General features: G+C 44.2%; 1 protein-coding gene across 2 annotated transcripts in view; it reads left to right on the top strand.

The window, feature by feature from the left end:
- LOC106588200 (RNA-binding motif, single-stranded-interacting protein 3) overlaps window positions 1-26,615 on the top strand; it is a 251,388-nt gene that overhangs the window by 187,866 nt on the left and 36,907 nt on the right. For both annotated transcript variants that reach the window (XM_014176955.2, XM_014176957.2), the window contains exons 7-8: window positions 15,449-15,555; window positions 22,321-22,364. In XM_014176955.2, coding sequence (XP_014032430.1) covers window positions 15,449-15,555; window positions 22,321-22,364 — 151 coding nt within the window. The remainder of the gene's footprint in view (window positions 1-15,448; window positions 15,556-22,320; window positions 22,365-26,615) is intronic.

The raw sequence follows: 26,615 nt of genomic DNA on the forward strand, positions 1-26,615 counted from the left end.
GCTAAAGACTTTTCAAGTCAATCTTTTTGCACTGTCATATGGAATAATAGTTGTGCGTTAGAGGTTTCATACATACTCTGTAGATGAAAGACACCAAAAGACTCATAAATCAATCTTTTTGCAATAACATTTCGAAAAATAGGTGTGGGTTACAGACAACTAGAATCGGGAGGCTTCATGGAACATTGATATTTAACCTCCTGCACCCAGTATCAACAGACCTTACTAACAGGGACTGCTATGAAATCATACAAAAGAGAGCCATCCAAGTAAGCCCACCAGCTAAGGACAATGACCGCACTAAAGCCCTTTGACTACTGTACATACCACGTGCCATGTACTTTAAGACAGCCATCCAAAGCCCATAGACTATACGGTACCAACCCACGTCAATTACATTTCTATTACACATTGGTTCAACATCATTTCATTGAAATGACGTGGAACCAACATTAATTCAACCAGTGTGTTCTCAGTGGGACGTGCCATTTAAGCAAGACATACAAAGTCAGACAGCCAGACCCATGCCAGGACAGAACTAGAGAAATAGCTGGCAGAACAGCACAGTGCCAGGCCCTAACAGCCCATAGCATTGGAAACATCTGTCTCCCCACATTTAAATTGCAGCTAAGCGGTAGGGACCAGCAACACTCTAACCCATGCCATTTTGAAATAAATGTGGTGAGAGCTGTCTGCTTGTATAAATGTTATTGAAATGTGTACGACAACAAGATTAAGAACACTCCATTAGACTTGGCACCTCCTCCCTCTACCCCATGTAGTGTTTATTTATTTATCTTCACCATGGTAACGCAAATGTCTGGAGTGGCTGGTTGGTCGGGGGAATTAGCAGATTAAGCAAAATTGAAGCGTTCTCCTCCTTTAACAGTTTTCTCTGTACCTCAGAGTTTGTCCCAGGGGATTTTACTGCTCTAGTCTCACTGTCAGTGTTACAGTGTGCTAACACTCAAGCTAAAGGGTAATTCATACTCTAGGCATATGTTTCTAGCAGTCAGGCTAAATGCTAATTCATACTGTAGGCCTACTTTACTAGCACTCATGCTAAAGTCTAACCATACTGTAGGCCTACTTTACTAGCATTCATGCTAAAGTCTAACAATACTGTAGGCCTACTTTACTAGCACTCATGCTAAAGTATAACCATACTGTAGGCCTACTTTTCTACCCTAGTCAATGAATCCTATAGGATTAGTGATTTTTTTCAATAGAATCAAATCAAATCAAACTTTATTTGTCACATGTGCCGAATACAACAGGTGTACTTTACAGTGAAATGCTTACTAACAAGCCCCTAACCAACAATTCAGTTGCAGAAAGAGTTAAGAAAATATTTACCAAATAAACGAAAATAAAAAAATCTAAAAAGTAAAATAACAATAACGAGGCTATATACAGGGGGTACCGGTACTGTGTCAATGTGCGGGGGTACAGGTTAGTCGAGGTAATTTGTACATGTAGGTAGAGGTAAAGTGACTATGCATAGATAATAAACAGTGAGTAGCAGCAGTGTAAAAACAAATGGGGGGAGGTGTCAATGTAAATTGTCCGGGTGGCCATTTGATTAGCTGTTCAGCAGTCTTATGGCTTGGGGGTAGAAGCTGTTAAGGAGCCTTTTGGTCCTATACTTGGCGCTCTGGTACCGCTTGCCGTGCGGTAGCAGAGAGAACATTCTATGACTTGGGTGACTGGAGTCTTTGACAATATTTTGAGCTCAGCCAATCAATAGCATCACCGCCTAGTATATAGGTCCTGGATGGCAGGAAGCTTGGCCCCAGTTATGTACTGGGACGTACACACTACCCTCTGTAGCACCTTATGGTCAGATGCCGAGCTGTTGCCATACCAGACGGTGATGCAACCAGTCAGGATGCTCTCGATGGTGCAGCTGTAGAACGTTTTTGAGGATCTGGGGATCCATGCCAAATCTTTTCAGTCTCCTGAGGGGGAAAAGGTGTTGCCATGCCCTCTTCACAAGTGTCTTGGTGTGTTGGTGTATATTCATTTTGGTTTTATTCACCACCACAATATGGGTGTGATTCAAGGTTGCAGTTTTATTTTATTTTATTCTTATTCATGCAACTTCTTGTCTTTGAATTAGACATTACAATGACATACAATACAATATGCCAGAGAAGGAAGGGGTGGATCATCCTCCTCAGTGAATTTCATAAAAAGAAAAATAGTGAAACATAAAAAAAGTTATCCTTCTTAGATAGAACTTTACTAAATATATTCACGTCACCAAATAATTGATTAAAACACACTGTTTTGCAATAAAGGTCTACAGTAGCCTCAACAGCACTCTGAAAGATAGCACCAACTGGAGGACAGCTAGTTCCCATCCTCCTCTGGGTACATTGACTTCAATACAAAACCTAGGAGGCTCATGGTTCTCACCCCCTTCCATAGACTTACACAGTAATTATGACAGCTTCTGGAGGACGTCCTCCAACCTATCAGAGCTCTTACAGCATGAACGGATATGTTGTCCATCTAATCAAAGGATCAACAAACTGCAAAAAATACTCAAACTGGTCAGTTTTACCTCCATCTCCTCATTCAAAGACTCAATCATGGACACTCTTATTGACAGTTGTGGCTGCTTCGCGTGATGCATTGATGTCTCTACCTTCTTGCCCTTTGTGCTGTTGTCTGTGCCCAATCATGTTTGTACCATGTTTTGTGCTGCTACCATGTGGTGTTGTACCATGCTGTGTTGTCATGTGTTGCTGCCATGCTATGTTCTTGTCTCGGTCTCTCTTGACGTAGTGTCGTGGTGTCTCTCTTGTTTGTTTTGTCCTATTTAATTATATGTTTTTATATTTTATCACAGCCCCCATCGCCGCAGGTGGTCTTTTGCCTTTTGGTAGGCAGTAATTTTTAATAAGAATTTGTTCTTAACTGACTTGCCTAGTGAAATAAAGGTTTTTTTAAAAAGCGAGAAAGACAATAGTTTAACAGTTTTGAACAAATTCATTTCTTCAGAAGAAGCAAGAGAGAACTAGCTATATTTTGTTGTATTCCTTTTCACTTTCACTTACTTAGCTAGCGAATGCATCTAGCTAGTTTATCCTTCTCAAACACCCACCTCAAACAGAGAGAGATGCTATGTTAGCTAGCTGGCTATGGCTATCCGACACTGGAACTATTACAAGTCAAGGTAAGCTTTTTGTTTTATAAATGTATTGCCACCGGGGCCAGCTGGTGTAACTGTTAAACTGCTTGCTGACTGTACTGCATGATTGAAGCAGGTATACTAACACGTTAGTTCTAGTAGCTATGTTGACTATGACGTAAGGCAACGATGTAGGCTGTGTGTAGTGGTTAGCGGTTATGATATAAAGGTTCGGCTTGGAAAGTTTTTTTCGCCTGGTCATAGACAGCTGTTGTGCACTGAAGTCCACAAGTGAAGGGAAAAGGTGAGAGGAGGAAAACGCGTAGATTCGAGAAGGAATTAACGTGATCATGCTGTTTGTATGTGGCTGCTATGAAAAATGTTTTTTTAAACGGAAGCAAACGGAACGAAACGGGGATAAACATACCTGAATTTGTCCAATAGAAACTCTTGTTTGCAACTGTTAGACTAATGCTTACAACCTTTATTACTCAAATGTGACCAACCATCTGGATTCGGTCTTATGTATCAACATTTTAAAATTGTGTTTTTTACATTGGATAAAAGTAGAGACTCAGAGCTACAAAATGGTATATCATACACTACAGTTGAGGAACAATGGGAAAGTAAGTCATTCTGCTTTGAAAGTTGATAAACTTGTAACCCAGCCTTAGCCCCTCTTTAAGGATTTACATGTGAGGCCATGTGCTAAGTAGATTTAGTAAGTAAACAACCAAAGATTTGAAGACTAAGAGTGGTGAAAGTAGTTGCCTACAATAAGTCAAAACTCAAGGTAAACCTACACTTTATCTAGTCCTTGGCCTACAGTATATCCTAATCTGTCATGTTGTTCTTCATATTACGGTCTCTGGAGTAAACACATGCTATATATGTCACATGCTATATATGTCACATGCACAGGATACAGAAGGTGTAAACAGAACAGTAAAATGGTTACTTGCAATATAAAAACAGCCAGCCGCACAAATGTGAAGGAGGAAACACCGTACATCTGGCGACTGTGTCAGTGTGCATTGCGCCCAGCCCGCCACAGGAGTCGCTAGTGCGCGATGGTACAAGAATATCCCTGCCGGCCAAACCCTCCCCGAACCCAGACAACACTGGGCCAATTGTACGTTGCCGCATGGGTCACCCAGTCGCGGCTGGTTACGACAGAGCCTGGACTCGAACCAGGGATCTAGTGTCATAGCTAGCACTGAAAGGCAGTGCCTTAGACCACTGTGCCACTCGGGAAGCCCTGCAAATGGCTATCTGAGATACAAATAATGTTACTACACAGTTTATACAAAACTTTAGCTAGCGTGCTAGCAAGCTAATGTTCGCTAGCTAGTGTACAGTACACTTTAATGTGCAGTGAAAATGACTTCCTGACAAATGTAGAAATATATAATATCTGAAAATGTATACATGGATGAACGCTTCACAGCAGTCTGGAACCACTTTAACTCTGTTTTGTTTGTACAGCTTGTTTGGCTTTGTTGTATTAACTCACTCTGGTTAACACTGACCATGTGCAAAAAGTAGTCCATCACAACTTTTTCCCATTGATCTTTGTCAAAAGCGCCTGCTAAATTCAGGTTAGCAATGTTGTTGAGAGCACTTTTTCGATGGCTAACAATATATCTTTCAAAAAAGCCACAGTAGCATGGATTTTCTACACATGCTGAGCAGCTCATGTTATAGACAGAAGCGTGTTACATGGCAGACCAATCCAAACTCATCTCTCGGCATGTTGAGCCCATCCATTATCGAACTTCCAAGCCAAAGTTCTTGAAATGTTCGGTATTGACTGACCTTCATGTCTTAAAGTAGAGATGGACAGTCGTTTCTCTTTGCTTATTTGAGCTGTTCTTGCCATAATATGGACTTGGTCTTTTACCAAATAGGGCTATCTTCTGTATACCACCCCTACCTTGTCACAACCCAACTGATTGGCTCAAACTCATTAAGACGGAAAGAAATCCCAAATATTAACTTTTAACAAGGCACACCTGTTAATTGAATTGGATTCCAGGTGACCACCTCATGAATCTGGTTGAGAGAATGGGGGGGGGGGGGGGGTTCCTAGAATGCACAGCATTTTTACATGACTTATATGCAAATAAAAAGTAGAAGGAAAATACTTTTTTAGTTACAGTAAAACAAAGATATCAGCATTTATTTCATTTACAGGGCCTTCTGAAAGTATTCACACCTCTTGACTTTTTCCATATTTTGTTGTGTTACAGCCTGAATTTATAATGGATTAAATTGAGATGTTTCTGTTACTGGCTTACACATAATACCCCATAATGTCAGCCTAAGTTGTAAACCTCAGCTGAATCTGGTAATGAATGGTGTGGCTGTTGAACAAGTTGAGGTGACTAAATTACTTGGTGTTACCTTAGATTGTAAATTGTCATGGTCAAAACATATAGATTCAATGGTTGTAAACATGGGGAGAGGTCTGTCCATAATAAAGATATGCTCTGCTTTTTTGACACCACACTCCAAAAAGCAAGTCTTGCAGGCTTATCTTGATTATTGTCCAATCATGTGATCGAGTGCTGCAAGGAAAGACCTAGTTAAGCTGCAGCTGGCCCAGAACAGAGCGGCACGTTTTGCTCTTCATTGTAATCAGAGGACTGATATAAATACTATGCATGCCAGTCTCTCTTGAGGAGAGTTGAGGAGAGACTTTTTATAAGAAACAATGTGTCAAAAATCCCAAATTGTTTGCACAGTCAACTTACACACAGCTCTGACACACACACTTACCCCACCAGACATGCCACCAGAGGTCTTTTTACAGTCCCCAAATCCAGAACAAATTCAAGAAAGCGTACAGTACTATATAGAGCCATTATTGCATGGAACTCTTTTCCATCTCATATTGCTAAAATGAACAGCAAACCTGGTTTTAAAAAACAGATAAAGCAACACCTCACGGCACAACGTCTCTTCCCTATTTGACCTAGATAGTTTGTGTGTATGTATTGATATGTAGGCTACGTGTGCCTTATTTTTATTTATTTTTATTGATGTAGTTCTGTCCTTGAGCTGTTCTTGTCTATTAATGTTCTGTATTACATAATGTTTCATGTATTGTGTGGACCCCAGGAACAGTAGCTGCTGCTTTTGCAACAGCTAATGGGGATCCGAGTAAAATACAAAATGTCAAAGTGGAATTATTCAACATTTTTACAAATTAATTCTAAATGAAAAGCTGAAATGTCTTAAGTCAATAACTATTCAACCCCTTTGTTATGGCAAACCTAAATAAATTCAAGAGTAAAAATGTGCTTAACAAGTCACATAATAAGTTGCATAGACTCACTCTGTGTGTAATAATGGTGTTTAACATGATTTTTCAATGACTACCTCATCTCTGTACCCCACACACACAAATATCTGTAAGGTCCCTTAGTCGAGCAGTGAATTTCAAACACAGATTCAACCTCAAAGACCAGGGAGGTTTTCCAATGCCTCACAAAGAAGGGCACCTATTGGTACATGGGTAAAAATGAAAAAAGCAGACATTGAATGTCCCTTTGAACATGGTGAAGTTATTAATTACACTTTGGATGGTGTATCAATACACCCAGTCACTACAAAGATACAAGCGTCTTTCCTAACTCAGTTGCCGAAGAGGAAGGAAACCGCTCAGGGATTTCTTCCTTCAAAACAGTTACAGGGTTTAATGGCAAGGTTAGGAGAAAATTGAGGGTGGATCAACAACATTGAAGTTACTCCACAATACTGCCCTAATTGACAGAGTGAAAAGACGGAAGCCTGTGCAGAGCAAATAATATTCCAAAACATGCATCCTTTTTGGCACTAAAGTAATACAAAGTGTTATGTTTGGGGCAAGTCCAATACAACACATTACTGAGTACCACTCTACATATTTTCAAGCATAGTGGTGGCTGCATCGTTTTTACATTTTTTACATTTTAGTCATTTAGCAGACACTCTTATCCAGAGCGACTTACAGTAAGTAGTGAATTCATACATTTAATTTCATGCATTTGTTTTTGTACTGGCCCCCCATGGGAATCAAACCCACAACCCTGGCGTTGCAAACACCATGCTCTACCACTGAGCCACATGGTATTGCCAGGCAAAACTGTAGAGGTTAACCTGGTTGTCTGCTTTCCACCAGACACTGGGAGATGATTTCACCTTTCAGCAGAACAATTACCTAAAACACAAGGCTAGATCTACACTAGATTGCTTACCAAGAAGACTGTGAATGTTCCTGAGTGGCCGAGTTACAGTTTTGACTAAAGTCTACTAGAAAATCTATGGCAAGACCTGAGTATGGTTGTCTATCAATGATCAATAACCAATTTGACAGAGCTTGAAGAATTTTTTTAATAATAATGGTTAAATGTTGCAGAATCCAAGTGTGGAAAGCTCTTAAATACTTACCCAGAAAGACTCACAGCTGTAGTCGCTGCCAAATGTGCTTCTACAAAGCATTGACTCAGGCATGTGAACACTTATGTAAATGAGATATTTCTGTATTTCATTTCCCCAAAAATGTACAATATGTTCTAAAATCTTGTTTTCACTGTCATTATGGGGTATTGTGTGTAGATGGGTGAGAATGTAGAATTAAAAAAGTAATAATATGATCATGACCTGTATCACATTGATTACATCAAATTGTTCATCTAGCTCTATGCTGTTTGGCTGTAATGCCACTTAGCACACATTTTTGGCACAAATGTAAACAACCTTGTGGACAATCTCAGTAGGTTTCACAGCAGTGACGAACGGTGACTTTTAAGATGAGGGAAGACAATATTATTTTGGTGAGCATGGCCTTATTTCTATTGCAGCATATTGGATGACTGTCATTCGTATTCCCTTCACCCAGTTCAATGTAACATGGATAGGTTTAGGCTACTACAGTACATGATACTCGAATTATCCCTATTTCCATCATGAGGTTGCTACAACTTAGCCTATGAATGAAAGTTTCCAACGTAGGTGCACACAGGTCGAGAGAAAAATTAGAGTAATCAAGGGATGTGTTCATAAATTCACTCTGGCTATCTACACCGATTTCACAGCACTCTCGTCTGTGTGCAGAGAGCAGAATAACTGATGAACACCCGTTGAATATGACAGTGTCAGTAAACATTGGCAAAAAAAGGTAATGAAATTGTTGCCAGCAGCACAGTTACAGTCACCAACGTTCTAGATAATATGAAAACAGCTTAACCAGCTCTGCAAGGGCGAGTGAGCTGTTCTCTCATTTGTGTCTGGATGTATCTAGCAAGCTAGCCAATGTTGGCCAGTTAGCTTGGGTGCTTGACTGCCGTTGTGAGGTCAGAACACTCGGATCAACCCTACTCCTCGGCCAGAGCGTGTGCGCTCTGAACGCTCCGAGAGGGAAACACTGATTTATGAACGGACAATCTGACAACACTATGAATTTACGAACGCACAGAGCGCACTCTGAGCGCACTCTGGCACTCCAGAGTGAATTTACGAACACGCACAAGGTGACAGACCGTGACACATTCAACACTGCCTTGCACACTCTTTCCTGCGTCTAGCTGACCTAGTGTGTAATCATTAGTTGGAAACGAGAGTTTCTGTTGGACAAATTCAAGTATGTTTATCCCCGTTTCATTCCGTTTTCTTCCGTTTAAGAAATGTTTTTCAACAGAATCGGCAGAATGAACACCCTGATCACACGCAAACACAGTTCACTTTCATAGCAGCCACATACAAACAGCATGATCACTTTCATAGCAGCCACATACAAACAGCATGATCACTTTCATAGCAGCCACATACAAACACAGTTCACTTTCATAGCAGCCACATAAAACAGCATGATCACTTTCATAGCAGCCACATACAAACAACATGAACATTTTGCTCATTGTATAATTCCTTCTCTCATCTACAAGCTCTCCTGCTCTCATCTTTTCCCTTCCCTTGTGGACTTCAGTGTACAACACATCAGCTGTCTTTGACCAGGCGAAAATAACTTTTCAAGCCAACTGTTACACACAGCCTACATCTTTGTCAACATATTAACTAACGACGTTAGTAACGTCATAATCAACATAGCTACTAGAACGTGTTAGTAAACCCGCTACAATCATGCAGAATATGGTACAGTCAAGCAAGCAGTTTAGCAGTGGTGGGCCCTGGTGGCGATAAATTAAATAAAAGCAAACGCTTACCTTGACATGGAAGAGTTCCAGTGTTGGAAAACCATAGCCAGCTAGCTAACATAGCATCCCTCTCTGTTTGAGCTGGGTGTTTGAGAAGGCTAAACTCGGTAACTGCATTCGCTAGCTAAGTGAAAGTGAAGGAAATAGAAAAAAATGCTACGAAATATAGCTAGTTCTCTCTCTCTCTCCCTCTTGCTTCTCCTTCATTTTTAAATAAATACATTTCTTCAAAACTGTTGAAGAATTGTCTTTCTCCTTTAGTCAACTACTGACCACATGTTATGCACCGCAGTGCTAGCTAGCTGTTGTGTATACTTTCAGTACAAGGTTCATTCTCTGATTCTTTGATTGGGTGGACAACGTCAGTTCATGCTGCAAAAGCTCTGATACGTTGAAGGAGGTGAGAACCATGAGCCTCCTATGTTTTGTATTGAAGTCAATGTACCCAGAGGACAGAAGCTAGCTGTACTCTGGCTACACCGTGGTGCTACCCTACAGAGTGCTGCTGAGGCTACTGTAGGCCTTCATTGCAAAAACAGTGTGTTTTAATCAATTATTTGGTGTCGTGAATATATTTAGTATAGTTTTTCTAAAAAGGATAACTTTTTAATGTTTCACTATTTAAATGTTTATGAAATTCATTGAGGAGGATGGTACTCCACTGTTTCACAGCTATTGTTGTTGCAGTTGGCACAATAACTTTAATGTGTGACACAGATTCACTAGATTCTATCCTATAGGTTCTTAGATCTGATCTGATTTTCTTTTGGATTCTAATAGGATTTATTTTCTTCTTGGAATCCCTTCATGCTAGTCTTTACTATACTTTGTAGGTCTGCATAGCAGGTATGGTCTGTGCACCTCTGAAGTGCTGGGTGTGTGACCCTACCGACTGTGCCAATGCAGCAGTTTCAATGACCAGCTCAGTTTTTAGTATGCTGTTGAATGTGAGGTAGTATAACAGTTTAAGATGTGTGTGTGTGTGACATCCTTGTCAAGCAGCTGGGCGCTTTCTACTTTTGGGGACTGAAAAAACTCCTATCCATCCATCTCTGCAGCTGCAGCACTATACTAATACACCCACACACAGTCTTATTCACAGCATGGCTACACTCTGTACTCACCGATGTACTACTGTGTCTAAGCTAGTAAGCTTCGCTACACTTGGTCTTCACACACACAGCCTTTGTCTAAGTGCACCCGTTTATGCAGTCCGAGGGTGGTCTTTGTCAGTGTCTAGTCCTCTCATTTCTCTGAAGGTGGTCACCATCATCCATTACTGATATATCATGTACAATAACCAGACAGACCTGAGGCCTGGGAGCTATGATGCAGCGCGGCATACATCCATCAGCTCTGTTTATTTCTCTCAATCTGCCTTGAAATCAGTCTGTCTGCTCGTCAGACATGCAGAGAGAGAGAGCGAGAGAGAGCGAGAGAGAGAGAGCGAGAGAGAGCGAGAGAGAGAGAGCGAGAGGAGAGAGAGAGCGAGAGAGAGAGAGCGAGAGGAGAGAGAGAGCGAGCGATAGAGAGAGAGAGGAGAGAGAGCGATAGAGAGAGAGCGATAGAGAGAGAGAGGAGGAGAGAGAGAGAGAGAGAGAGAGAGAAAGGAGAGGGACAGATAGAGGAGAGAGAGAGAGATAGAGGAGAGAGAGAGCGAGACGGGACTACTACATTACTCTTGTTAAGTGTGCAACAGCTCATTGATCAGCCCCTACCTACCTATCACCTCTTTGCATTGAGGGGGTCCTTTCCCGTAATCCATAATAACATCTCAGACCAGGACGGCTTGCTGCATGAGCCCTCAATGGGAAACACTGGGGGCGATCAATACCCATACATTGTGTAACCATATTGACTCGGAGAGGGTGAGAGAGAGAGAGGAGTTTATTGACATCCTCGTCATCCTCCCCGTTTACATTATGGATCTCTCTCTCTCTCTCTCTGTAGCTGCATCTGCTTATCAGGACATTGAGTCGAGCGCTGAGCCCCTCCCGTCGCTGCTGTCAGCGAAAAGGCCGACAGGCAGTCTTCGTTTCCATCCTCAAGGACGCCATGACGCTGGCTGGCAGTTGTTGTGAGGGCTATTGACGTAGAGCCATCAAATCGGAACCCTTCGAGAGGGGCCGCCGCTTCTTCCGCAGGGCTGGTGAGCCGTCTGCGTCTAGCCCACGGGTGTGGTGAAAAGGGGAATTTGGGTGGTGGGAGCTCATGTTAACCTCTGCATATGAGGGATATCGCCTTGTCGCTTATTTATGCTCCACTGCTCCCCTCCACATCCCCACAACTCAACCAGATTGTCTCTTTGTGCCCAGATAGTAGGGGTTTTCTTCCTCTTTGTAGACGTATTGCTCAGACGGACATATTTGTCTCTCTCCGTCTGCTTTCCCATTTGTCTTTGTTTTTCTGTTTCTGTCTCTCTTTTTTTCGCAGTTTCTCTGACAAAATGACGGCCAGTCAGTCAACTCTCTCCCCAAAGTTAACAGGTCAACCATTCTGATCCTAATTAGGCTATTTAAATGTATTATAAATTCTTCCCAGCAGGGAGGAAGCAGGATGAAGACTCAGTTTGAAGTTATATTGAGAATAAGTTATACAAGAATAAGCACTAATAGTGAAGGCAGTAATCAGAGCTGACAGAGTTAGACATACTCATACTGTTACAAAAGTACAGAAGTTCAAAAGTCATGACGGTTGTTGTGGGAGTTCTTGTACTGTAGAGATGTTGCCTTTGATGAATCGTCTTCTGCGTACTGTACATACTGTTGTAGAGAGCAATGAATAGGCCTCTATCCATTTATCATTGACAGTGCTTTACCCGCATAGTACAAAGCGATGCTGGTTTGACTCAAAGCCTCCTCCTCGCTCTGCATTTGCCTTGAGAGAGGCCTCTTTTGTAACTAGCTTGATGGTTAAAAGCTGCTTGATTCAATGGGCTCCCACCCTGACACAGTTCTGGGCATTCCTGCATTGATTCTGCCATTCAGACTGCCAGATGTACAGTTCAACATGCTTCTGAGGAATAACAGGGAGAACGGAGGAAGGACGCGTAGCATACTGAATTGACATTCACAAGTTGTTATTTTAAAGCCAATAAGACTGTTGTTTTTAGTTTAAAGATGCTGATCCATAAAAACAAGCATTCAATGTATTTCTGAAGTGTAAAATGTTAGAATTTCTGATGAACTAACAAGTAGCTTAAGCTTTAATTGTAACAGTGTTGACAGATGTTCTGAACATACACTGTGATATGGAGGGCTGAAGGTTTTTGGTCATATTGTTGTGGTTGAACCATGGGGGTCAGAGTTCAAAGAATCATTGAGTACAGACACACATATTAAGGACTAGGAAATCAGGGTGTCTGATGTAAACAAAGCAGAGTAGCCATTGTGTGACCATGTGCTGGCCTCCAAGCTAGTGAGTTCATTTCTAATCCCGCCACTTGATTCCAGGTGAAATGTTTCCACCGTTACAGCTCGTGCTTTTTGCCATAATGGCATCCTAGTGTGTGTGTGTGTGTGTGTGTGTGTGTGTGTGTGTGTGTGTGTGTGTGTGTGTGTGTGTGTGTGTGTGTGCGAGAGAGAAAGAGAGTGTGTGTTCCTCAACCCTCACAAATGTGTTGACCTGTTACCATGGCAAGGCACATAAAGAGTTCTCGTAGAGTACCTTGTTAGTGTCCATTGTTGACCTAGGACAAAAAGTACTTTTCCTCTTTCCCAAATGTTTTCGTCATTAAATAGTGCTAAATTGGTAGATGTGGGAAAACGTTTTTTTTTTGCTCAGAATTGCACAGATTGACTGAGGTGGTGGCCAATGTGAAAGTCATAGCCATAAGCCAGTAAAGCCACAATATGGGCAAAGTACTATAGCTAGGTCATTATGCATTCGTCTGTTTAATTTTCAGCATAGTGGCAGCAGGGGGAGGCTGGGGAAGGCCAGGCCAGGAGAGGCTGTAGATGTTGGGCTCTAAATTTCAACAAATTGGCCGTTGTGTTGTGGGAGCTGGAGGGATCTGGAGGCCTGCTCATGGGACGTCAGTGTTGCTGCATGTCAGATCCACTAAATTAGCCAGACCGCTAATTACCTCCCTGAGAAGACAGGCAGAGAGAGCTTTCAGAAGGTTTTCTTGTTTTTCCCATCAACATCGCCACCCCTGTGGGTTGAAGTCTGAAGAGTTTGTTCCCCGAATCCCCCATTCATTTGCATCTTTGCCTCCCTCATCTGCTTTTCACTCGCTTCCTGTAATAGGCAAACAAATAATGTCTCTGTGTGTTAATCTACTGCATCATCACTTGACCAAGGTTACAGTGAGGAAGCTGGTGGAGGGAGGACGGCTCATTGTAATGGCCAGAATGGAACAAAGGGAAAGGCAGCAAGCACATGGAAACGTCCACTGTAATGTTCCACTGTTGAATAGGGTGTTCATATTAGGACATCCGCCGGCTATCCTAATATGGACACCATAATTGCTCTCTTTCCCATGGTGTGGTTGGCCTTGTCCTCAGTGGACTGACTTTTCCCCTAGTGTACAGGGAATTGTTGTTGAGGCCCAAACATCTGGGGAATTGAGATTAAAGCATCGATAAGGCTCCTGTCTGTGTCAAATTCGGGAGTGGGAGCTGAAAGGTCGCGTCCAGCGCCTCACGCCACAGACAACACCTGCGTCGGTATCGTCAGAACGCCTCTAATGCGAATGCGATGACAGGTCACCCGTCCGCTCGGCTCGGAGCGGCAGCTGCAGGTGCAGGTGCAGGGGAACAGTGTTTGGACAAGGCTGGCTCACGTCGGCCCACAGCGCAGCCCTTTCGTTTGATCCTTCAGCTAGCTTACTCTAGCTCTCTCTCTCTCTCTCTCTCTCTCACTCTGTCTCTCTCATCTCTACAGTTCCCTTCTACACAGAGATACCGATCTCGCTGACACGCACAAAAAAAAACTAAAAGGGGACGGACACAGTAAAGACCCCCCCAATCCCTGGCCGAAAGAGCCACCCGTTTCTCAGGAGAAACCGCTCGCTAAGGGCTTTTTCTTCTCCTTTGTTTTTCTTTCATTCCAGCCCTCGGTGGCTCTGTCTTTCCTCTGACTTTGTATATGGTTTGAAACTCACCTGCTGTAGGAGCATTGTGAGAACATGAACTTTAGAGAGTTGTTCTGAGAACTACGTATCACACAGAAAACCTAACTTGTCAGGGCAATTATGTCTTGGTGCTGCTGGGATTATCTACATTATTTAGATATGGGACTATATCCAGGAGTTGAGATCACATGAAAAGTCAATTGATAAGCTGCAATTAGCCAATCCTGGCCGTTGCCTCTTGTGTGTGCGGACAGTCCATTCATATTTTGAGGCTACTTCCTGGGTGACTGTATGGGATCTGATATTAAATAACAGACGTGATGAATGGCTATGTTACCCCCATCGGTGTGAATGTGATATTTCTCCCTAAGTGACTTGCAATGTTTCTGTCCATTCGCATTTCTCTCATTGCATATAGTGTAGCTGCTAGTATGAGCACATGGATAGACTCCCCCCTGTGGTCACTCAGAGAACAACACACACTCTCACGTTCTCATCCAAACACTGGAGCCCGATGAGAAGCCTTTACCGGTTGCCGAGTGGGAAAAAAAGCATAAAGATGAAAAGTTGGAACGGGCAGAAAAGCTGTTCTAAGGAAATAACAGGATTGTATAGGAGGGAACGGGAATGCCTTGCAGAAATGAGCTTTGGCTGACAGAGCACTGAAACAATACCGTATCGACGCAATTTACGAGAGCGATTACTCTGATTATTATTTCAACAATACCCAGCTATGCTCTTTCAAGGGCTGCCAGTGGGGCTGAGGCTGGGAGAAGGAAGGGCCTTGCCAAGACTAAGTGTCTGGGAGTTTCACAGGGCGCTCCACGGGAGGGAGGGAGGGAGGGAGGGAGGGAGGGAGGGAGGGAGGGAGGGAGGGGTCAGAAAAGAGAAAAGGAGACACACTTCAAAAGGGCTCGGGTTCTTCAGAAGGGTTACGGTTTCAGTCTTCCTGACGTTGGTTTCTGTTTTCACTAAACCCCTCTCTCTTGGTCTCTCTCTGTCTCCCTCTCTCTCTCTCTTTCTCTCTCTCTCTCTCTGCAGCCCCCAATGAGCCTTTACTGTGCAAATTCGCTGACGGAGGGCAGAAGAAACGCCAGAGCCAGAGCAAGTACCCGCAGAACGGGCGGCCATGGCACAGGGAAGGCGAGGTAAGCCACTGGCTCATTACAGCCGCCATTTTGGTTCCATAGGTACAGCCATCCGGCAGTTACCATTAACCCTCCATTACATACCACCTACTCATGGCACTGGAATGACGTTTGGTTAAAAAAAGTGGGCATTTAACCTCTGAGGTAATGGCAGTCTTAAAAAGGGGTCATTTAGGTCACCTTCCAAAGCTCTTTTAGGATTCCAAAACATCTGGGTCCATGTAAACCAAGACAGGCTGTCTCCCATGTTTAAGGTTGGCGCTGGTAGTGAATAAAAGCACTTTAAGTATCGATCCAAACCTTCAAAATAAGAGTTGACATGTAAATTGCATTTGAAGGTTGTATGAGTCTGCTGTCTAGGCTACCAAACATTAGTGTTCCCCTCATGGTTCATAGTGGTTCAGGCCTATAAATTGGATACCTAACATATTCAGCAGTTACAGCCTACACGGGGAAGGGCAGTCGGAGGGTTTTTCATGCGGGTCTACACCACTACGGATAATGTGAACTTGCAGGGGCTGACAGTTGTGCTGAAGCTGCACGGTAGAAAGGAAAGGAAAATATATCGGCTCTCTGTTGAGATGGGCCTGACTGTGTGTCCTTCAGGACACGTAACATGCTCTCAGTCTGTCTGCTTGTAGGTTGTGTGTGTGTGAAGTTTATGTGTGCTTTGCAAGCATATATGTTTGTGTGTGTGTGTGAGCGTCCATCACAGACTCAGCAGCCCAAACACCAAGCCTGGTGAGGCCTGTTTACCGTAACAGCCCGGTTGCTACAGAGCCTCACGCACTGACAGGGTCAGCTGATTACACTCGACGCACGGTGAGAGGGGTGTGTGTGCAGCATCTGGAAAGAGGAGAGAAGAAAGGAGAGAAGAAAGGAGGCAGCATCACTAGAGTAGACAGAACACACAACAACACTCTCTCTCATCTCTCTGTCCTGACCCCCTCTCCCCTACCTCTCTCTCATATCGCCTTCCTGACCCGCCCTCTCCTCCCTCATCTCTCCTTCCTGACCCCTCTCTCCACCCTCTCTCTCATCTCTCCTTCCTGACCCCTCTATCCTCCCTCTCTCTCATCTCTCCTTCCTGACCCCCTCTCTCCTCCCTCTCTCATCTCTCCTTCCTGACCCCCTCTCTCCTCCCTCTCTCTCATATCTCCTTCCTGACCCCCCCTCTCCTCCCTCATCTCTCCTTCCTGACCCCTCTCTCCTCCCTCTCTCTCATCTCTGCTTCCTGACCCCTCCTCCCTCTCATCTCTCCCTCTCTCATCTCTCCTCCCTCTCTCATCTCTCCTCCCTCTCTCTCATCTCTCCTTCCTGACCCACTCTCTCCTCCCTCTCTTTCATATCTCCTTCCTGACCCCCTCTCCTCCCTCTCTCTCCTCTCTCCTTCCTGACCCCCCCCCTCCTCCCTCTCTCTCATATCTCCTTCCTGACCCCCCCTCTCTTCCCTCTCTCTCATCTCTCCTTCCTGACCCCCCCTCTCCTCCCTCTCTTTCATCTCTACTTCCTGAACCCCTCTCTCCTCCCTCTCTCATCTCTCCTTCCTGACCCCCCCTCTCCTCCCTCTTTCATCTCTCCTACCTCTCTCATCTCTCCTCCCCCTCCTCCCTCTCTCATCTCTCCTCCCTCTCTCTCATCTCTCCTTCCTGATCCACTCTCTCCTCCCTCTCTCTCATATCTCCTTCCTGACCCCCCCTCTCCTCCCTCTCTCATCTCTCCTTCCTGACCCCACCACCCCTCCCTCTCTCTCATATCTCCTTCCTGACCCCCCCCTCTCCTCCCTCTCTCTCATCTCTCCTTCCTGACCCCCCCCTCTCCTCCCTCTCTTTCATCTCTCCTTCCTGAACCCCTCTCTCCTCCCTCTCTCTCCTTCCTGACCCCCCCTCTCCTCCCTCTCTCATCTCTCCTACCTCTCTCATCTCTCCTCCCCCTCCTCCCTCTCTCATCTCTCCTCCCTCTCTCTCATCTCTCCTCCCCCTCTCTCATCTCTTCTCCCTCTCCTCCTTCTCTCTCATCTCTCCTCCCTCTCCTACCTCTCTGTCATCTCCCCTACCTCTCTCATCTCTCCTCCCTCTCTCTCATCTTTCCTACCTCACCTCCCCACACAGTAACAGTCCTTAGATTAAACTGCTTGCATTGCGCCCAACTACATCTCACATGCAGATTAACGACATGATTTGTGTGTTTATCTCTGCAAAAAGGCCCTCCCGTAGCCTCAGGCTCATCAGATTGGATGAGTCTTACATCTCTCCTCCCTTGTCTCCCCCATTTCCTCCCTCCCTCCTTTCTTCGCCTTGCTATGGTTAAGGACATGATTGAGAGGCTGGTGGAGGCGTCTGTGTGTGTGAGAGAGTGCTTGCACATACGTACATATGCACGTGTGTGTTTGCACACATTTGTTCGTACCTTTGTGTGTGTGTGTGTGTGTGTGTGTGTGTGTGTGTGTGTGTGTGTGTGTGTGTGTGTGTGTGTGTGTGTGTGTGTGTGTGTGTGTGTGTGCGTGTGTGTGTGTGTGTGCGATGCCCCACAGTCACTGATCAGCAGCACAGCCAGGGTCTGGAGATAGGCATCACATGTGAGTCTGTTTATCAGACGCTCTCCGGTCCTTCACCAAGGGCCTCCCGTTCCGTGGCCAGATGAAGAGGGCCGCCCAGCGCACGCCATTTGCTACGTTCTCCATCGATCCCCCTTTTGAAGTCAGCCAAACTCCCAGAACACATCAGGGGTCTAGTAGAGCAGCAAGCAACCACATTGTGGCGTGATTAGTCAGTAGTAGAAAAGAGGTCAGAAGTCTGTTTTCATCTAAGTGACTATGAGGCATGCGAATGCTCTCTCAAGCGTGTCACATCTTTCAAATGATGTGCGCTTACACACACACACACACACACACACACACACACACACACACACACACACACACATGACATACACTCAAATACACACACCATAAATGATTAAATCGTTAACACACACACAAGTAGTCTCACAAAGTCACACTAGCTCAAGTGCTTTCTCTTGGGGAAAGTGTTCATATGCGAAAAACCACGGGGTTCTCCCCTGTGTGAAAGGAAGCCTGACAGATGTTTTTGAGAGAGAGGGTGGGTGTGTGTCTGTGAGTATGTGTGTGTGTCCTACAGCTGGACACCATGGATGGCTGGGGTTTCCTGTGGAAGTCCAGTACAGGCATTCTTCCAGCTGTCGGGGGGGGCCATCCTCAAACTACCCCTTTTACTGGGATCTCTTTCTGTCACACCCACATACTGTAGTACAGTATACACAGACACTCTCACACTTCCTCCCGCTTTCTCTCATTCACATGCTCCAACTTCCTATCCTAGACATACACTGAGCGAACAAAACATTAGGAACACCTGCTCTTTCCATGACATAGACTGACCAGATGAATCCAGATTAAACCTATGATCCCTTATTGATGTCACTTGTTAAATCCACTTCAATCAAGTGTAGATGAAGGGGAGGAAACAGGTTAAAGAAGGATGCTTAGGCTTTGAGACAATTGAGACATGGATTGTGTATGTGTGTCATTCAGAGGTTGAATGGGCAAGACAAAAGATGTAAGTGCCTTTAACAGGGTATGGTAGTAGGTGCCAGGCGCACCGCTTTGTGACAAGAACTGCAACGCTGTTGGGTTTTTCACGCAGTTTCCTGTGTGTATCAGTAATGGTCTACCACCCAAAGGAAATCCAGCAAATTTGACACAACTGTGGGAAGCATTGGAGTCAACATGGGCCAGCATCCCTGTGGAACGCTTTCCACACCTTGTGAAGTCCATACCCGCCCTGACGAATTGAGGCTGTTCTGAGGGCGAAAGGGGGTGCAACTCAATATTAGGAAGGTGTTCCTAATATTTTGTACACGCAGTGTGTACTCTCACTTCTTCCTCACATACTCTCACTTTCTCTACTGTATACTGTCTCTTCTTCTCTTTTTGTATACTCTCTCTTTTTCTCTTTCTGTATACTCTCTCTTCTTCTCTTTCTGTATACTCTCTCTTCTCTTCTTTCTGTATACTCTCTCTTCTTCTCTTTCTGTATACTCTCTCTTCTTCTCTTTCTGTATACTCTCTCTTCTCTTCTTTCTGTATACTCTCTCTTTTTCTCTTTCTGTATACTCTCTCTTCTTCTCTTTCTGTATACTCTCTCTTCTTCTCTTTCTGTATACTCTCTCTTCTTCTCTTCTTTCTGTATACTCTCTCTTCTTCTCTTTCTGTATACTCTCTCTTCTTCTCTTTCTGTATACTCTCTTCTCTTCTTTCTGTATACTCTCTCTTCTTCTCTTTCTGTATACTCTCTCTTCTTCTCTTTCTGTATACTCTCTCTTCTTCTCTTTCTGTATACTCTCTCTTCTTCTCTTTCTGTATACTCTCTCTTCTTCTCTTTCTGTATACTCTCTCTTCTTCTCTTTCTGTAAACTCTCTCTTCTCTTTCTGTATACTCTCTCTTCTTCTCTTTCTGTATACTCTCTCTTCTTCTCTTTCTGTAAACTCTCTCTTCTCTTTCTGTATACTCTCTCTTCTTCTCTTTCTGTAAACTCTCTCTTCTCTTTCTGTATACTCTCTCTTCTTCTCTTTCTGTATACTCTCTCTTCTTCTCTTTCTGTATACTCTCTCTTCTTCTCTTTCTGTAAACTCTCTCTTCTTCTCTTTCTGTATACTCTCTCTTCTTCTCTTTCTGTAAACTCTCTCTTCTTCTCTTTCTGTATACTCTCTCTTCTTCTCTTTCTGTATACTCTCTCTTCTTCTCTTTCTGTAAACTCTCTCTTCTCTTTCTGTATACTCTCTCTTCTTCTCTTTCTGTATACTCTCTCTTCTTCTCTTTCTGTATACTCTCTCTTCTTCTCTTTCTGTATACTCTCTATTCTTCTCTTTCTGTAAACTCTCTCTTCTTCTCTTTCTGTATACTCTCTCCTCGTCATCTCACTTTCTTTTTCTCTTTCTTACACACTTTCTCTCTCGCGCACTCTCACGCTTTGTACCTGACTCGACAACAGCATGCATAATCAGTCATGGCCATGCAGCCGACCCTTATGGGGGATTGTCTGTGTGAGCCAGGCAGCCATGGTGTGGAATTCATTAACACATGGAAGCAAGGGCACCACGCACGGGACTTATCAGCCTCACCAGACAGCTGGCCATGTCTGGGATGGCCATTAGCACGTAGAGGCACACAGACATAGACAAATACACACACAGACATTAAGCCACACACACAGATGTGCACACACAGACATGAACATACAGCCACACAGCGAAACATGGAGTGCATGCATACCGTGGTCCATATGCAGATGCATAAACTCAGACACAAACCAATGCACACACTTCCTGTCAGTGGCACATACAGGCATATACTCTATATGTACATGCATACACTCAAATGCACACACAGGCAGACACTCTCTCTCACTCTCTCACACACACACACACACACACACACACACACACACACACACACACACACACACACACACACACACACACACACACACACACACACACATACTCTCACACTCAAACACACTTCCTCCCCCCAACACTCAAACACACTCGCACGAAGGAACACCAACCAGGCCTACTGTTAAAAAAATATATATATATACAAATAATAATAATATGTTTATTATTTTCCAAATAAAAAAAGAAGGCCGGGATACAAACATTGACATTGTACTGTTGAATGGGATGGCAAATTTAGAGGACAAAACAAAACTTAACTCACACAGAGAAAAATATTATAAATGGTAAATATTATAATGGTGCATATTATAAGAAGACAGCATTAAGTCATTACAAGCAGTGTAGTTAAACCAAAACTAAATGGCCTACTGAATGTTATGCTCCCGCACGCACACATCCGCAGTGGCCGTGTCACCCAGGGCTGATGCATCCGCTATGGGATTCATGTGGATCTCTGTTTCCGCTCACTCACGTGGGTGAGGTCCATCCCCTCTAGTTCCACTCACGTGGGTGAGGTCCATCCCCTCTAGAGGAATGAGGGAGAGAGGGGGATGGGAGAGAGAGAGAGGGGAAGACAGAGAGGTAGGGAGAGAGAGCGGGGAATAGAGAGATGAAGAGACTATGGGAGAGAGGGGGATGGAGAGAGAGGGGAAGAGAGAGAGGGGAAGAAGGAGACAAAGAGAGTATGGGAGAGAGGGGGGACAGAGAGAGAGGGAGAGAGAAAGAGAGGTAGGGAGAGAGAGATGAAGAGAGTATGGGAAAGAGGGGGGACAGAGAGAGGGGAAGAGAGAGAGGTAGGGAGAGAGAGGGGAAGAGAGAGAGGTAGGGAGAGAGGGGGATGGAGAGAGGAAGAGAGTATGGGAGAGAGGGGGGGACAGAGAGAGGACAGGGGGACAGGGACAGGGGGAGAAAAAAAGTGTGCTGATGAAATCTGAAACCTCGGCAGCCTCCTGTGTTAAAGAAATGGGATTAGGCTGGGAGAGAAGGCTTCTGGGAATGCAGATGACTGATTGCAGGGAGAGAGAGAGAGGGGAAGAAAACGAGAGAGAGGGAGAAAGAGGAAGAGAGACACGGGCCTCACACACTTTCATGCATACGCTCACTGTCGTTCCTCTCTTCTTTCTCTCTGTCTCGCTCCCTCTCTCTCTCTCAAAGCTGGCATCGATCGTTGTCCCACATGCATAAAGTGTATTGAAATCCCGTTTTGTTTTCTCTCTCAAATCCTGTCCATTATGGTGACTTGAAATTCAAGGTATAACCTGTAATATGTCTCTCTTGTGTTGCAGACTGGTATGCAGTTAACATATGATCCTGCTGCTATGCAGAACGGGTAAGAGTCAGTCCATACATCCCTGGCACCTTCCATCCCTCTGAGCAATCTATACAACTAGTTCAATATGATTGTCATATCTCTTCATTAATGTAGTGTGTGCACTTTGTTACTATTGGATTAAAACAATCTATAAAATGGAGTGATGCTAGGTCTCAGGTGTTAGTGCGTGCGTGTATTTCATGCCTGGTTGCCTGCATGTGTGCCTGTCCCTTTGTCTGTGACTAAGTGTGTGTGTGTGGTGTGTGCGTGTGTGTGTGTGTGTGTGTGTGTGCCCTCGGTGCCTGTGTACTAAGGGGTGCCATGGAAATGAATGGCCTAGCAAAGTGTTCTATTTTTCCCTGTGTACTGTAACAGGAAGGGAAGGAGAGCTTTGAGTTCCATCCTCTCTCAACGTGTCCTCAGTCTGTGACAGGAAGCTTCTCTCTCACTCCCTGCTTCTCCCAGCTTCCTGAAGCGTTTATCTCAATGACTCTGGAATAAGACTGGATGAATGAATAGAATCTCATTAGATAGAGTCCTGGGCATTTTAGAACCATAATAGTAAGCTGTGATTATGAGGCTTGAAAGAAATAAAAGAAAATAGCACAGTGACCATGTAGTACACATACACCACATGACCAAAAGTATGTGGACACCTGCTCGTCGAACATCTCATTCCAAAATCATGGGCATTAATATGGAGTTGGTCCCCCCTTTGCTGCTATAACAGCCTCCACTCTTCTGGGAAGGCTTTCCACTAGATGTTGGAACATTGCTGTGCTTCCATTTAGCCACAAGAGCATTAGTGACATTGGGCAATTAGGCCTGGCTCGCAGTCGGTGTTCTAATTCATCCCAAAGGTGTTCAATGAGGTGTTCAAAGCAGAGAATCGTCTAGAATGTCATTGAATGTTGTAGAATTAAGATTCCCCTTCACTGGAACTAAGTGGCCTGGCTCGAACCATGAAAAACAGCCACAGACCATTATTCCTTCTCCGCCAAACTTTACAGCTGGCACTATGCATCGGGGCAGGTAGCGTTCTCCTGGCATCCACCAAACCTAGATTCATCCGTCGGACTGCCTAATGGAGAAGCGTGATTCATCACTCCAGAGAATGTGTTTCCACTGCTCCAGAGTTCAAAGGCAGCGAGTTTTACACCACTCCAGCCAACGCTTGGCATTGCGCATGGTGATTTTAGACTTGTGTGCGGCAGCTTGGCCATGGAAACGCATTTCATGAAGCTCCCGATGAACAGTTCTTGTGCTAACGTTGCTTCCAGTGGCAGTTTGGAACTCGGTAGTGAGTGTTGCAACCGAGGACAAACGTTTTTTACACACTACGCGCTTCAGCGCTCGGCGGTCCCATTCTGTGTGCTTTTGTGGCCTACCACTTCGCGGCTGAGCCGTTGTTGCTCCTAGACATTTCCACTTCACAATAACAGCACTTACAGTTGACCGGAGCAGCTCTAACAGGGCAGAAATTTGACAAACTGACTTGTTGGAAAGGTGGCATCCTATGACATTGCCACGTTGAAAGTCATTGACCACATACTTTTGTATATATATTGTATATGGAGAATATATCTCTGCAGTATGTTGGGATTACTTCAAGGCTTTTAGTCTGTGACAATAGTAAAAGCCCAACGCTTTTATTATTTTTTTAAATAATCAAATCTCAAGCAAGAATTTTGCTAGGACTGTCTGGGACTGGTCTAAGTGAGGGGCCTAATTGGACTAGCGAAATGGAAGGACTATACAGTGGGGCAAAAAAGTATTTAGTCAGCCACCAATTGTGCAAGTTCTCCCACTTAAAAAGATGAGAGAGGCCTGTAATTTTCATCATAGGTACACGTCAACTATGACAGACAAAATGAGAAAAGAAATCCAGAAAATCACATTGTAGGATTTTGAATGAATTTATTTGCAAATGATGTTGGAAAATAAGTATTTGGTCACCTACAAACAAGCAAGATTTCTGGCTCTCACAGACCTGTAACTTCTTCTTTAAGAGGCTCCTCTGTCCTCCACTCATTACCTGTATTAATGGCACTTGTTTGAACTTGTTATCAGTATAAAAGACACCTGTCCACAACCTCAAACAGTCACACTCCAAACTCCACTATGGCCAAGACCAAAGAGATGTCAAAGGACACCAGAAAAATAATTGTAGACCTGCAGCAGGCTGGGAAGACTGAATCTGCAAGAGGTAAGCAGCTTGGTTTGAAGAAATCAACTGTGGGAGCAATTATTAGGAAATGGAAGACATACAAGACCACTGATAATCTCCCTCGATCTGGGGCTCCACGCAAGATTTCACCCCGTGGGGTCAAAATGATCACAAGAACGGTGAGCAAAAATCCCAGAACCACACGGGGGGACCTAGTGAATGACCTGCAGAGAGCTGGGACCAAAGTAACAAAGCCTACCATCAGTAACACACTACGCCGCCAGGGACTCAAATCCTGCAGTGCCAGACGTGTCCCCCTGCTTAAGCCAGTACATGTCCAGGCCCGTCTGAAGTTTGCTAGAGAGCATTTGGATGATCCAGAAGAGGATTGGGAGAATGTCATATGGTCAGATGAAACCAAAATAGAACTTTTTGGTAAAAACTCAACTCGTCGTGTTTGGAGGACAAAGAATGCTGAGTTGCATCCAAAGAACACCATACCTACTGAGAAGCATGGGGGTGGAAACATCATGCTTTGGGGCTGTTTTTCTGCTAAGGGACCAGGACGACTGATCCGTGTAAAGGAAAGAATGAATGGGGCCATGTATCGTGAGATTTTGAGTGAAAACCTCCTTCCATCAGCAAGGGCATTGAAGATGAAACGTGGCTGGGTCTTTCAGCATGACAATGATCCCAAACACACCGCCCGGGCAACGAAGGAGTGGCTTCGTAAGAAGCATTTCAAGGTCCTGGAATGGCCTAGCCAGTCTCCAGATCTCAACCCCATAGAAAATCTTTGGAGGGCGTTGAGAGTCCGTGTTGCCCAGTGACAGCCCCAAAACATCACTGCTCTAGAGGAGATCTGCATGGAGGAATGGGCCAAAATACCAGCAACAGTGAGTGAAAACCTTGTGAAGACTTACAGAAAACGTTTGACCTGTGTCATTGCCAACAAAGGGTATATAACAAAGTATTGAGATAAACTTTTGCTATTGACCGAATACTTATTTTCCACCATAATTTGCAAATAAATTCATAAAAATCCTACAATGTGATTTTCTTTTCTCATTTTGTCTGTCATAGTTGAAGTGTACCTATGATGAAAATTACAGGCCTCTCTCATCTATTTAAGTGGGAGAACTTGCACAATTGGTGGCTGACTAAATACTTTTTTGCCCCACTGTAGAATCTGAAAATGAGCGGTTATTGGCAGAGATGTTTGAAACTTTTTTTATTATTGGTCTATTAACTTATACCGCCTGCTCTACCAACTGAGCTAGGAGGACCATTGAGAGTGGTATAAAACCAGCTAGCGGATAGAAATGACACCCAGGACTGTTGTAGATCTGAATCAACGTCACAACATGATGAAGTAGCCCACCACCTCTTTTCCCAAGAGCCCAACTCAACACTTTGGAATAGCCTTGTTTAAATGCATTGAGTTTTTCCAACACTGTGGATTGAAGTCAGCCAGCAGCCTAAACCAGTCAGCATAGTATAGCCTTAATACTCCAGGCTAGGGGCGGAAACACCCGACAACCCTTTTTTCATACGATGACAAAGCTCAATTTGATCTGATAAAACCAGACTTTTCAATTGTGAAGCCAGAAGGCGCTTCATGAAACTTTTATGCGCCCGACGGAACACAATATATTGCCTTGTGTTTGATTTGAAAGAAGACAATGACGAGCTATACCCTCACGTGGGAAGCTCTGTCTGCTCGGCCTCAAATACCGTCTGTGTGACTGAGGATCTGTGCATAGACTACGATGTGCGTGGGTGTGTGTCTTGTGTGTGTACGTGTGGATGTATCAAGGGACTTGAAAGGTATTTTAGTAGAGAGATTGTCTCTGTTGTATGGTCCATTCCGGTCCGTATGTGGACAAAGACAATCCTGGTCCTGGGGACCCAAAGGAGTGCACATTTTAGTTGTTTTCCCTAGCACTCAGACACCTGATTCAAATCATAAGCCTGATTATGAGTTCCTTTTTTGAATCAACTATGTTAGTCCTGCGGGCAGAAACAAAAATATGCACCTCTTTGTTAGAGGTTATTGCATAAAAAGCCTAAGGCATAAACACCCAAATATGCCCCCACATACT

Source organism: Salmo salar, chromosome ssa27 (genome assembly GCF_905237065.1).
Source record: "Salmo salar chromosome ssa27, Ssal_v3.1, whole genome shotgun sequence".
In the NCBI taxonomy this organism is placed as follows: domain Eukaryota; kingdom Metazoa; phylum Chordata; class Actinopteri; order Salmoniformes; family Salmonidae; genus Salmo; species Salmo salar.